At 36.3% G+C, this 15,543-nt stretch overlaps 1 protein-coding gene across 1 annotated transcript in view; it reads right to left on the reverse strand.

The window, feature by feature from the left end:
• Positions 1-15,543, reverse strand: part of LOC308560616 (cyclin-Y-like protein 1) — a 50,967-nt gene that overhangs the window by 4,017 nt on the left and 31,407 nt on the right. The window contains exons 4-7 of the mRNA XM_081144672.1: positions 15,318-15,418; positions 12,079-12,114; positions 9,635-9,686; positions 8,673-8,792 (exon numbers count right to left, since the gene is read on the reverse strand). Of these exons, the coding sequence (XP_081000798.1) occupies positions 8,673-8,792; positions 9,635-9,686; positions 12,079-12,114; positions 15,318-15,418 (309 nt within the window). The remainder of the gene's footprint in view (positions 1-8,672; positions 8,793-9,634; positions 9,687-12,078; positions 12,115-15,317; positions 15,419-15,543) is intronic.

Raw genomic sequence — 15,543 nt, forward strand, 5'->3', positions numbered from 1 at the left:
GAACCATATAAAGAATGCTGCCTACATGAGACCCACCCACCTCAGAATGAAAGACACACACAGACTGAAAGTAAATGGATGGAAAAATATATTTCATGTAAATATGGAAGTAAAAAAAACTGGTAGAAATACTTCATCAGACAAAATAGACATTACAACAAAGGCTATAATAAGAGACAAAGAGGGATGCTACATAATGATAAAATGATCGATCCAACAAGAGGATATAACCCTTATAAACATTGATACAACCATCATAGGGGCACCTAAATATATAAAGCAAATCTTGATGGATGTAAAGAAAGAGATCCACAGTAATACAGTCATCATAGAAAATTTTAACACTGCATTGACATAAATGGATAGATCTTCCAGACAGAAAATCAACAAGGAAATAGCCACCTTAAATGACACAGTAGACCATGTAGTTTTAATTGATATTTTCAGAACATTTAACCTCAGAGACGCAGAATATTCATTATTTTCAAGTGCACATTGAGTATTTTCTACAATAAACCACATGTGAGGACACAAAACAAGTCTCAATAAACTTAAGAAAACTGAAATCATATTAAGCATCTTCTCCAACCACAGAGTATTATACTAGAAGTCAATTACAAAATAAACTGAAAAACACACAAACACAGAGGCTAAATAGCATGTAACTAAACAATAAATGGGTTAATAAGATCAAGAAAGAAATCAAAAGATACCTTCAGACAAATGAAAATAAAAACACAACCACCCAAAATCTATTAAACATACCAAAATCAGTTCTAAGAGGGGAATTCATAGCATTACAAGCTCACCTCAAGAAACAAGAAAAATCTCAAATAAACAATCCAACCTTACACCTAAAGGAACGAGTAAAAGAACAATAAACAATTCCTAAAGTGAGTAGAAGGAAGGAAATAATAAGAACCAGAGTGGAAATAAAGAAAATAAAAATTTAAAAAATACAAAAGATCAATAAACCAAGATCTGGTTATTTGAAAAAATAAACAAGATAGATAAACCTTTAACCAGATTCATCAAGAAAAAGAGAACCCAAATAAGTAAAAGCAGAATAAAAGAGGAGTAGGAAGAACTGACACCACAGAAATAAAAAGGATTATAAGAAAATATCATGAACAATTATATTGCAAATTAGACAATATAGAAGAAATAGATAAGTTCCTCAAAATATAAAAAAGAAATAGAAAATCTGAACTGACTTATTACAGCTAATGAAATCTAAGCTGTAATAAAAAAAAAAGCTTCCAACAAACAAAGGGCCTGGACATAATGACATCACAGGTAAATTTTACCAAACATTCAAGAAAAACTACCACCAATCCTTCTCAACCTATTCCAAAAAATTTAAGAGGATTCAAGAGTCCCAAGCTTATTTTATGAGGCCAACATTATCCTAATTCCAAAGCCAGATAAAGACACTACAAAGAAAGAAAATTAAAGTACAGTATTCTTCTTGAAAATATATGCAGAAATCTTCAACAAAATATTAGCAAACTGAATTCAGTACATTAAAAAGATCATACACCATGGTCAAGTGAAATTTATTTCTGGGATGCAAGGTTGGTACGATATCTGAAAATCAATTAACATGATACATCACATAAACAAAATGAAAGATAAAACCATATGATCATATCAATAGATGCAAAAAAGAATTTGACAAAATCCATACCCATTATGATAAAAAACTCTCAGCAAAGTAGAAATAGATGGAGCATATTACAACGTAATAAAGCCCACATAAGACAAACACACAGATAACATATACTCAATGAAGAAAAACTCAAATAGTTTCCCTTAAGATCAGGAACAAGACAGGGATGTCTACTTTCATCACTCTTATTCAAAATAGTACTGGAAGTTCTAGCCACAGAAATCAGACAATAAGAAGAAAAAAAAGGCAACCAAATTAGAAAGGAAGAAGCAAAACTGTCATTATTTGCAGATTACATGATACTGTGTATAAAGAACCCTAAAGATTCCAGCAAAAATCTACTACAGCTGATAAATGAATTCAGTAAAGTAGCAGGATACAAAGTAAATATCCATAAATCAGTTGCATTTTTATACACCAATAATCAACTTTCAAAAAAGGAAACTAAAGGAAACTAAAAAACAATCCCATATACATTTGCATCAAAAACCCCCCAAATACCATGGAATAAATTTAACCAAGGAGGTAAAAGACCTGTACTCAGAAAATTATAAGACAGTGAAGAAAGAAACTGAAGAAGATACAAATAAATGGGAGCATATGCAATGCTCATGGAAAGGAAGAATTAACATCTTTAAAATGTCATACTACCCCCAAAGCAATCTATAGATTCAATGCAGTTTCTATCAAGATACCAATGGCATATTTTACAGAAGTAGAACAAACAATCCAAAATTTTATATGGAACCACAAAAGACCCAGAATAGTCACAGCAATCTCAAGAAAAAAACCCACAAAAACATGTTGGAGGTATCACACTATCTGATATCAAACTACACTACAAGGTTATAGTAATCAAAACAGCATGGTACAACCCTGGCTGGTCTGACTCAGTTAGTTGGGTGTTGTCCCATGCACCAAAAGGTTGCTGATTTGATTCCTGGTCAGGGCACATGCCTGGGTTGTGGGATCGATTCCCACTAGAGGTTGTGCAGGAGGAAGCTGATCAATGTTCTACTCTCACATCGATGTTTCTCTTTCTCCCTCTCCCTTCCTCTCTTTCTAAGAATCAATAAAATTTTTTTTAAAAAACCAGCAAGGTGCTGGCATAAAAACAGACATATAGATCAATGGACCATAATAGAGAGCCCAGAAATAAGCCCATGCCTATATTGTCAATTAAAATTTAACAAAGGAGGCAAGATCATACAATGGGTAAAGATAGTCTATTCAATAAATGGTGTTGGGTAAACTGGAAAGATATACAAAAAAATGAAACCAGACCACCTTCTCTTACACCATATACAAAAATAAACTCAAAATGGATTATTAACTGAAATATAAGATTCAAAACCATAAAACTCCCAGAAGAAAACATAGGCAGTAAAATATGGAACATTTCTTCTTAGTAATAGTTGTGTGTTTTTTTTTATAAAGCACCTCAAGCAAGTGAAACAAAAGAAAAAATAAACAAATGGGACTATACCAAACTAAAAAGTTTTAACACATCAAACGAAAACATCAACAAAATAAAAGACAACCTACTGATGGAAAAACATATTTGACAATAATATAAGGGATTAATACTGAAAATTTATACAAAACTTAGACAACTCATGCCCGAGTTGTGGGCTCGATTCCTGGCAGGGGGCATGCAGGAGGCAGCTGATCAATGTTTAGCTCTCACATTGATGTTTCTCTCTCTTCACTCTCCCTTCCTTCCTCTCGCTCTCTAAAGGAAAAATCAATTAATAAAAATCTTTTAAAAAATTTAAAACATGCAACTCAACACCAAAAAATAAACAATCCAATTAAAAAATGGACAGAGGATCTGAACTTCTCCAAAGAAGACATACAGGTGGCCAATAGACATATGAAAAGATGCTTAACATCACTAATAATCAAAGAAATGCAAATTAAAACCACAATGAGATATCATCTCACACCTATCAGAATTGCTATCATCAATAAATCAACAAACAGCAAGTGTTGTCGAGAACATGTAGAAAAAGGAACCTTTGTGCACTTTTGGTGGGAATGTAGATTGGTGTAGTCACTGTGGAAAACAATACGGAGTTTCTTCAAGAAATTAAAAATGGAACTACCTTATGACTCAGTGATTCCACTTCTGGGTATATAAGAGAAGAAACCCAAAACACTAATTCAAAAGAATATGTGCACCCCTGTGTTCAATGCAGCATTATTTACAATAGCCAAGCTATGGAAGCAACCCAAGTGCCCATCAATAGATGAGTGGATAAAAATGTGGTGGAATATTACTCATCCATAAAAAAGAATTAAATCTTACCATGTGTGACAGCATGAATGGACCAACAGGGTATTACACTGAGTGAACTAAGTCAGTCGAAGTAATACAAATACCCTATCATTTCGCTTATATGTGGAATGTAAAGAACAATATAAACAAACAAAACAGAAGCAGACTCATAGATACAGAGAACAGGCTGATGGTTGCCAGAGGGGAAGATGGTTGGGGACCGAGTGAAAAAGGTGAAGGGATTGAGAAGTTCAGATTGGTAGTTACAAAATAGTCATGGGGAAACAAAATAAACCATAGGAAATATAGTCAATAACATTGTAATACCTATGTATGGTGCCAGGTTGGTACTGAAAATATTGGGGAAAATACTTTGTAAAGTATATGATTTTCTAACAACTATGCTGTACACCTGAGACTAATACAAAATAATATTGAGTATAAAGTTTTATTGAAAAAAATAAATAAGTAAATAGTAAAAAAGAGGGAGGTGGGAAAGGACTAGAACTGGTAGACGGCTTTGAGAAAGCCATGAAGATATTTATAGTACTATTGTTCTTGGGAGTGAGTTTGTACAGTGTTTGCCAATAACCACCAGAGAAATACATTTCATATTATCACGCAGATTATTGCAATAACACATGAAGGTCTACTAATTAATGAGGAGGAATATGAATTGTTATAGCAAATGTAGATAGAAAAATGTATGTAATTTTATGCCTAGTTCAATTCTCTGCACAACGTAACCTTTAAAAATATGTCTTAATATGTAAGCTTTATGGGGGCAAATAAGGTATTGGAAAATATTTAGAAAGTCCACCAAAGCCTTGCAAACTCACATGTCCTTGACTGTAATGCCCTTGATAATTTGGCAGAAGTCCGAATTCCATATAGCCAGATCATGCAAATACTTGGAGGCAAGAAGAATGGCTCCCAAAACAATTCTTTTCCAGTTTGTGGGGCAAATGTCGATCTCAGCATAAACTACAAGTCTTTCTAAGTAAACCTGCAAAAGTAGGACACTTGTCTTTGATTTTAGTACAGTTTAAGTGCTGTGATAAGAACCATTAGGAATGACAGATTTCATCTGTTTTTGATATGCCTTTTATTCTTAGACTCTACAAAGACTGCCTGGCCAGCCAAAGCCAGAGGCCAAGTCACAGTTGCAAATCAGATACTTCTGTTGCCTATTTTGTCCATTTGAATTTCCAGGCCAACTTTTGATGACAGGAATGAATGGATCTCTTAGCAAAGGAGTTCCTGAAGAAATGTTATTACCTTTCCACTTGTAAAGGGAATAGTGTAGGTACTTGAGTGCCTACCATGTGCAATGTTTCATACCTGGCTAGTAGTTATATGGTGACTAATACTTGATTATGTAAATCTCTGGTAATATTGAGCACATCTGTATCTTCTTTATACAGTAACTAGTCCTTTTGTGGCACAAGCTGAATATAAAACCTGGTTGTCAAGAGAGACCCTAGTGGCTGATGTGCGGTGCAGCAGGACAGGCAGTAAAAACAGGTGTGCTTGAGGCAGGTCCTTACAGCTGTCCAGTATTCCCAGGCTTAGTGCCTTTGTAAGAAACACAAAGGCATACAAAGGATAGTCCTTCCATATCCCCTAAGCTTCACATCTCCCTTATCATTATATGAAACTCATTTCTGTCTTACACAATTGGAAGCTTAGTCAATTCTGTTGGGTTTAGGTGGTAACAGAGCTGCCAGTCTCTGTATCCCTGGTACTCCTCTAAACCTGCCAGGTAGCTGGTGAGGTTTCATGAATTCTTTCACATGTGTTGAATGTCTATTCTACAAAGAACTGGGTGAAGTTAACAGCTAAGTAAAGATTATAGAGGCAAGCAGTGATTTGTTGTTACCTCAAGGGATGCTTTGCAGAAGGGTATGTATGTCATTGACAAAAAGAAAAAAGTCCAATTTTAAAGAGTATGTTTACTGTCAGGTTATTAGACTGACAGCTCAGATTTGCCAATTCTCTTCAAACCCAACTATTTTTTAAAAAAACAAATGGTTATTGAACATTACACGTGTTCTTAGTGAAAGTTTGCACCAATCTCCCAAAACTCAGTGCTCTCTGGTGTCCTAAGAATGATCTTCCTTACAAGATTTAATTTTCTACTTTATGGGAATAATCAGAGGCACTAACACAATGTTGGCAATCTCTCAACTTCCCATCATCTTTACTGGCAGACATGGCATGTGCCATTACTGACTCATTTATACCACTTGCCCTCCTGTGTCAGTGGAATTGAGATTTCTCTTCTCACTGAAATTCTTCTATCAGTGAAGTCAATCCCGTCCACTTCTGAAGAACACTTCCCATAATTACCTATTTTTGAAGAATCCTCCCCGTCTGCCAGAGGTTTTCCCCAATGTGAATGTGTTTGTGTTGTTCCCCTCCTACCCCTGACAACCCCTAGAATGCTGGCTCTCATTTTGCTCCCAGTAAATGTCCTGATGCTGCTTCTCATCTCCCATTCTCTCCTTAACCCGCTTTAGTCTGTCCCTGGCACCATCACTCTACTGAAGCTACTATTGCTAAGGCCATCGATGCCTTCGCACATACAAACCAGAGCTCTTCATCCCCACTCCCCACTCCCCAAGCATTCCCTAACATCATATAGGGCACTGCCATTCACCTAGTTGCTGGACCAAAAACCTCCAGTTGAGTTAACCTGCTCCAATCTGTTAGCAATTCTTGTTATCTCCACCTATCATTGGTAACCAGACCACTTTCTCTTCTATTTGGCACTTCTCACCTGTGTCACTGTTATTGCCTCCTGACTTCTTGGCCTCCACTCAGACTCCCAGCTATCCAGTCTCCTCTCCCCAAAGCAACCAGGATGGCCTCTAAGAGCACTTCACTCCCCTGCTCAATATCTGTCAAAGGCTTCCCATCAAACAAATAAAAAAGTAACTTCTTCCCATGGCCTGCAAGCTACAAGGCCCTGTCAGATAGGACTTGCCCTTCTGTACCCTCATGTCCTACATTCTTTCCCTCATTCACACTCTGAGCACACTGGCCATACCTCACTGTTCCTCAAACATAAAAAACTCATTTCCATCTCAGAATCTTGCACTCGTTCCTCTGCCTGTCACACCAGAGCTCCTCATCTTCCCCAGTTCAGTCAGGTCACAATTCAAATGTTCTCTCTTTATAGAGCCTCTTCCTGATCATTCTATCTAAATAGTAAGCCCCTGTAACCACTTTATTACTTTATCCTGCTTTATCTTCTTGGTATTTACCACTACCTGAAATATTCATCTTTTTAAAAACACTCATTTAAAGAAATATTTATGTCTTCCTTACTGGAATATACACTCCATAAAAGCAAAAACTTTATTCAACCTTGTCTCTCCTCTATCCTCAGCACTTAGATCTGTAAAGACTAACAGCACTAAGTGGAGAAGTCCCCAGGAGTGGCTTAGAGTGGTGCAAAAACCAGGAGAAAATAATAAAAAAGAAGTCAAGATAAGTGAGGTTCAAGAAAGAGAGTGTGGTCAAAATGAGAAATGCTGCCAAGAAGTTGCCCATTCCATAAATATCCACTGAATACCTAACTCTTTGTCACTATTTTATCTTCTATACACTTTATTCACATGCTTTCTCTGCATTTGAACAGCTAATCCTAATTCCCTACCTCTAGCTCAGATTCATGCTCTAATTTTATGCATTCAAATGATCACTAGAGATTGCCACTCTGCTGACTCGCAGGTCCATCAAGCTTAACTCATCTACAAAGGACTCACTTTCCTCCAACCCAGATGCTCTCCCTCCTGTATCATCACCTAGCTCTCCACACAGGAGCACCACTCCTGCCTTTCTCCACATGTGCTAACCACTCCACATGGCTGACAGCTCCATGAAAAGGCCCGAGTCTGACCCATTGCCCACTGAGGGGTCTCTATTCAGAAGCACAAGCTGCCTCTCTAAAAATTGTAACTGAATACTGAAGGAGGAGGCATTGACCTAAGTAATCTTTCCCTCCAGACCAAGCAGTAGACTCTCCCCTTTAGGATTGCTGGAGCGGGGAGTAATACAATCCCCATCACTTCTCACTAGAATAGGACTATTTATTCCAGATGATAAAATCTGACCATAGGAATTCTGTATGAATGACACAAAGGTCCTCACACAGCTGTAGCTTAGCAGGCAGCTAGCAAAGTCTTGTCAGATAATACTGCACGTCAATCCTGGGCTACTTCACAGGCAGGCACGAGAGGACAGCAAGGATGGATGAACACCCATCATCCAAGGAACAGAGAATTCAGGGCTCTAAATTCCCAATCAGGACACACATTAGAACTGCCTGGGGAATACAGCCTGGGACTCAGCTAAGACCTGCAATCAATCGTCACTGCCTGGGGCCCATGATGTTTTATTATTGCCCCCATCCTACCCCATCAGCACACCTTGTATGTGTGCATGTGTGTGCACTGCATGTGTACATGTCTCCCGAGGTGTGGAAGGAAAAACCGGAAGTCTCTCCTGCTGCCTTTAATAGCAATTGTTTTGTGATGAGAAAAGCAAGGACATTTTAAATCATAATGATTATTAAGCTCAAATGTGTGTATTTTACTTCCTTTGACAGGTTTCCCTTAATAAAGTTCTGATGATCATTTCAGGAACCTACTTTTATTTGAAAAAAAAGATCATACCCTGTGGACAAGACAGAAAAGATGCTTTCTGAAAGAACTATCTTACCAAAGTTGTTATTGCATATTCAGCTGTTAGCTTTGTGGCACTGAAAAAAGGATGAATAAATCTGTAAATAGATTCGGGATCAGGATTCTGATTAAAGTATTCCTCTGGAACTGTTTCTTGCTGAAAGGAGAAAAAATGCAATGTAAGTATCCACTAAAGAAAAATACTTAAGTGCTTTTATGATAGCCATCTACTGGTGCCCACGTGCCCCTTAAAATAATTTTGATTGGGTGACATGTCTTTTAGTCTTTTAAATACAAACAATGGGACCTTAAAAAACAATAGTGATTCAATACCACCACTCATTAAAGATAAATACAGGCACAACCTCAGAAAATTTGTATGTTCCTTTCCACCTTCTCCCTACAGAATTCTATTTAAATGTAAGCTATCTTTAGGCTCAAACATCTTGTTGATCGCCATGTCCCACTTCTCTGCAATCAACTCTGAAAATATATTTTCAGTTTCCTGTAACCATCAGGCTCTAAGGCTGTGCCATGCTATACAGTAGTCACCAGCCACATATTGCTATAGAACATCTGAAGAAGTGAACTTGAAAATTTCTGTCATTCTAATTAATCCAAAATTTAAATAGTTGTTCAATTTTCTTCATAGAGATCTTAACATATCTATTAGGTTTATTTACAAATAGTCCTATTGTTTGATGTTACTGAAAATTATCTCTTAAAAAGATACATTTTGTTTTTTGGGCATGTTTACTCACCTTAGCTCACTAATAATTCAAAGCTGCAATTCAGTTCTTACTGACATATTTCTTATACAACATTCCTTTTGTAAAATAATTAGATACAACATGGGGTGGGGAAGAAAACTTAACGGGAGATCATTTTGAATTCAAGCTGAAGGGAGTAATTTTCTTCTAGTGATTAATTTCAAAGCAAATAAGCATTAAATAAAATTGTATGAGAGAAAAATACAACCTCAATACAACTGACACTTACTGTGAATGGATGTAATCGTTCATCAAAAATGTCCTCGGATCTATTTGCCTCCCTGTAAAATAAGAACATGATTTAAAAGAAAAATCCAGGAACTGTTAATATCCTAGTAACATTATCTGCTAGGAGAGAAGCTTAACCTTCAACAGAGTCCTTCTACAAATTCTTCTCTTAGATTCTGTAAAAATTTTCTGACATTTTACTCAGCACATCAAATTCTATGAAATCTTTTCTACAGTAACCAGCCAGAGTTGCCTTTATAAGCACTGACCTTCCCTAAGGCAATGCTAGTCAACCAAATCTATTTCCACTCCTCTAACCTCACATTGGAATACACGAGAACATTTTATAAAGCAGTAGTGGTTGGCAGTTGTTCATGTGAATATGAGATTCATGTTTTTTCCCTGGTTTATTCTCTTATTAGTTTCCTTTATTATATTTTTATTATGTATTACTTCTTGTCTCTTTTAAATAGTCTGAGTTTAAAACTTTCCTTTTTATTTTGAAAGCAACCAGTCTATTGATTTTAGAGAGAGGAAAGAAAAAAGAGAGAGGGAAAGAGAGGGGAGGGAGGGAGGGGGGGAGGGAAGGAGGGAGGGAGGGAGGGAGACATTGATTGGCTGCCTCTTGCACACACCCCACTGGGGATTGAATCCACAGCCTTGGTATGTGGCCTGACTGGGAATCAAACACGGCGCCTTTTAGTGTATGGACGATGCTCCAACCAACTGAGCCACACAGGCCAGGGCAACCAGTCTTTTTTTTGTTTAATTTTCCACAATAATACACTCTACTCATTTAAACAGTAGTTCTCCAAGGCCTGTTTTGAAGGTCTGTGGGGTTCCCCTAGTCCATTTTCAGGAGACCTATGAGGCAAAAACTTTTTATAGAAATATTAAGGCATTGCCTGCACTTACACTGACATTTGCAATGACTGTATAAAAGCAAAAGTCAGGAAAACTGGCTTCTGAGCCTGAATCAAGGCAGGGGTACCACCCTGTGCTAGCAGACATTTTATTCTTCATGACTACTTGTTGAAAAACAAATTTTGTTTTTCTTAAGAACAATTTTGATAAACTAGTAAGGACAGTGTTATGGAACACTGATTCTTCTTTTCTATCTGAGTAAGGGGAAAGTATGCATTAAACACTTCTGCATACTGCAATGTGGTTACGGAAAAGCACTTGTGACATAGCTGTGAGCTGAATGAGCTACTTTTTCATTGAATAACATCATTATTTGACAGTACAACTGTCATTCTCTCAAAACTGAAAAGTGAGACTGTGACTTCAAGGAAAATAACTTGTATTATTTGTTGCCAATGACAAAACTCAAGGTATCAAGCTAAAAATCAAGATTGTGGAAAACTTGTACCTTTTTTTGTGAGCTTGGGAGCTTTTCAACACTTAAAGGCTTTTCTGGGAAGACTGGTGGTTATATGATGCTAACTAACAAAAGTGAGTTTTAATACTGTATAAAGAAATGTGAGCCAATACTTTCCAAATGACCAGTGCATAATATTATTATAAATATATACAAGTAAAACGATTCATTCAGCATACAAGATATATATAAATGGGTATTAATTTAACAGGGACCCTACTGCAAGTTCACAAATATGATTTAAAATTTCATTGTAACTAATTTAAGAAACCAGCAAGTGTGGACTTTGGGTACTGTATCAAAGAATATCCACAATTATCTGAAGGCTTTAAAAATAAACCCTTTTCTAGCCATAAAACTACATGAGGCTGGGTCTTCTTTATATTGTTTCTTCAAAACAAATTATTGAGATGATTGAAGTAATTACAAATGATTGAAGACAGGGTATACCTGAGAATCAGCTGTCTTCTATTAAACCAGACATAGAGATTTGCAAAAATGTAAATAAATGACACAATTTCCACTCAACATTTTTGTTGTGGAAAATAATTATTTTTTATAAAAATTATGTTAATACTATGGTTCCCTATCAGGGGTGATTTTGTCCCCCAGGAAACATTCAGCCGTGTTTGGAGACATTTTTTGTTGTCACAATGTGGCCTGGGAAGAGGGTGCTATTGGCTTCTAGTGAGGAGAGACCAGGGATGCTGCTAAACATCCACAACACACAAGGCAGCCCCCTACAACAAAGAATTACCTGGCTCAAAATTTCAACAGTGCCATAAAAGACCATGTTTCAACATACAAGGGATTTATTTCTAAATTCTCAATTTTAATTTCTAATACAGTAAATATCAATACAGCCCAAATAAACAAATATTCTTTGGGATCCTCAATAACTTAAGCATTAAGAGTCCTAAGACAAAAATAAATGATTCACTTCAATAATGTAATAAAAGCACTCGACAGCTCACTCCAATAATGTCTACAGTTATTACCTAACACTAAACTTTATATCTTGTAAGTTTATTAGCTAGAATAACAAGACAGGTTTTAAAACTCACCTGTTCTTTATATGGTAATATATTGCTAATGCCAGGCTGTGGAGAAAAAAAAATTGTAACAATTGATTTTATGTTAGGTCTGAAGACATTTCTTAAAAGGGGTTGTGGTGGGGAGGGCCTTCCCAGCTGCCCAGTGGACACGAAATCCTCATTCAGAACAGTTTCTCATGGGCACTTTTAGCCTTATTGTAGTTCTTTGACTTTCAGCAAAATTAGGAAAACCAAAATGCTAGAGAATATGCTGTTAGAAGACACGTTTTGGCTGGTTATTATAATATATGTTCTTACACATTTCCTGTCATTTGACCTTCTACCCATAGAACCTTTCATCCTGTACAAGTTAGATCTGTTTATACACAGGCTTAAATTTAAGAAATACAATAGCTTTTCCACCTACCTACCCATTTTCCATCATTTCCCTAAAGGTAAACAAAACACTCTATACCAAATAAAATAATTTAAGATCACTTTTACATAACTGTTAGAAAATTTAATGGCAAATATAAGAACCAACAAAATCAATAGGTCTAACTCTCCTAAAATAAGCAGTGCTAACAATGCAGCGTAATAGTACAGAGTGTAATATTAGTAACATTTATTTCCAAATTAGTTTAAATACAATTTTAATGAGCATATGTAAGTCCTCAGATACTGTGTAAGGTACTATATTCCTAAGTTATTCACAGATGCTGTGTAATATGAAACACAGGGGTACTATAGGTTAAATTATATGCTGTTCCTCTTTGCCCTCAATGTCTAAAATGAAGCTCAAAATAACTGAGAGAAAGCAAATCTGAATTTTATAACTAGGTCTACAGAATATTAAGACCTAGTAAAAGGGCCTGTAACAGCATCAAAGACGGGTACTTCTATAGTGCTTCGAACGGTTTCATCTTCAAATTCATTTTAAAATCACAGAATTTGAAGCGTATAAGCTGAAAAGAACCAAGGAACTTTTGATGACATTTAATTCAACAACCCATTTTACAGGTAAGGTAACCAGGCCTTAAAAGTGACTTGCTCAAGGTCCCAGCAACAGCAAGAAGCGGTTCTCTTTCTCCTACACTCTAATCAGGTGTGTGGTTCCCAAGCTTGGCTGTACACTGGGATCACCAGAGCAGCTTTAAAAACTGCCTGGCTCGCTCCCTGAGAGGATCTGATTTAACTGGCATTGGGTATGCCTTGGGATTGTTTTTGAAAACTTCTCAGGTGACTGCAATGTCAACACATGAATTAGGGTTAAAATCAGAATCACCCTGGATGCTTTTCTCCATATAATATGCCTCCCATCCTTTCTCAGCTTATCAAAAGGCTTGTGAGAGTTAGAGAGTGTGCTGGGGGAGGGGAAATGGAATGCATGTGTTTAGAGACATATATTTTGAAAAAAGCTGCAGACGTGATTCTAATAAGGTTCAGCCACCCCCCACTGAGGACAATGCACTACTGCCCCATAATAAACATTTTACATTTTTTACTTTTTCTTTTTAAATATATCTTTATTGATTTCAGAGAGAGGAAAGGAGAGGGAGAGAGAGCTAGAAACATCAATGATGAGAGAGTCATTGATCAGCTGCAGCCCGCAACCCGGGCATGTGCCCTGATCGGGAACGGAACCCCGATCACCTGGATCCTAGGTCAACGCTCAACCGCTGAGCCACGCCCGGCTGGGCACATTTTACATTTTTTCAAAACCATTCCTAAAAGCCAATTAGCTTTATTAATTTTCTCAGTAAATCTTTATTTTACCAACAGTAAATGTACTAAATGATCATTTTCAAAACTTGGTGAGAGCAAGTTAAAACTTACTGTACTTCCAAAAATTAGACTAATTTGGAGGAAAAAAAGCACAATACCTACTTGTCTGAGCAAGGTTAATCTTTAAAACTACTTTTGAATTATATACTATAACATCAGACTCTTCTGAATTCAAAAGAAGCTATGGAATTTAGCCAGAGTGGAGTGGTTTTTTTACTCATGGATTTAGTGTCCTGGCTGAATAAAAAGATTTAGTGATTGTGCGATAGGTTCCAAAGCTCAGGATTTTAGAGAGGGATGGGGCTCAATTTTTGCAGAAACACAATTTGATCTCAACTGCTGTTATAAGTAAGAGAAGAAAGTTACATTATTATGATTGGGAACTTGCTGTTTTTAATTAAAGTACAAGTTACTGATAATTTAATTAGCAAAAAAGTTGGTACAATAGAAACCAAATTAAGTTTATATACAAATTATGTTTTTAGGACTGAAAAATAACATTAAGAATGAGGATATTAATATTTCCAGGTAGCATTCCCCTGTGTTCTGGAAAATCAGCCAGAAGACACTGATAATGTTCCTTGGACAACCCAGTGGGATTCACGAAGCTCTACATCCTATTTTGGTTTTATTTCACTATTAAATAGTTTGAAAGTTTCATCTTAGGGTGTTTTTAAAGTGCATCTCCAATTGTGGACTATGTGGTGCTCACAGAACTTAATGAATAGTTTTCACCATCATGACACTGTTACATTTGCTTCAGTAAACCTGACTGTGACTGTTTCCAAAACTTCACCTCTCTCACTTTTTCTGCTGTGATTTCCTTATATGTGGATTGATAAAGTGTCTTTGCAATGCATTCACATATATATATATGTATATATATATATACATACATATATATATACATATATATATATATAGCTAAATTAATACATCTATAAAATTAAAACTTCAGTTGAAAAGTTGTTCCTTAAGACCGGTTTGATGCATTTTTCCTGGAAGGAGAAGTGAATTTTAATATAGAAATAGAGAAGGGAAAAAAAAAGTACAATGTGGGAAATCTGACAAAATCCAATTATATGTAAATACAGATACACTCTGGCGCCAGTGGGGGACAAGCTGTTCCTTCCTCCAAGAGTAGCTTCCAGAGTAGTACACATTGTTTTAGGCCTGTATCTCATAAAGAAACTTTTTTTTTCTAGAAACAGTCAATGAAAAGCACCTCTCCTTGAATTGTGTCCAACAACAGTAATGCATCAAATAAAGACGAATACTTTTGAGGGAAATAATTTATTTGCTAACTGGCTTTCCCTTCTTCCATCCACTCTAAGATTAAAATGGAAATTGAAATCAATACATAATTGACACCAGTTTTTTAACCTGATCACCAAAAATGACAATCAAATGAGATTACATATGGGTAGGATGCTTTTAGCATAAGGGGGTCTGTCACTGAGCCCTGGCAAACTATTTGTACTCACCATTGCATGGTGATCCTAAGATTAGGCTGGCAAATTGTGCTGTCATCTAAAAATATTGTTGAGCATGAGCTATACTTTTCATTAAGATGACCTAGAGATACCTGCAGGGGAAGGGTTATAGAAGAAAATATCACAGTAAGTTAAATCTATAAAAGTGTGTGTTTTCTTGGCTAAAACGTCACACAATTAAGCATTAAAATTGTTCTTATAATCCATGAACTGCTTT

The sequence above is a fragment of the Miniopterus schreibersii genome (assembly GCF_964146895.1).
Source record: "Miniopterus schreibersii genome assembly, chromosome: 1".
NCBI classification, from domain to species: Eukaryota; Metazoa; Chordata; class Mammalia; order Chiroptera; family Miniopteridae; genus Miniopterus; species Miniopterus schreibersii.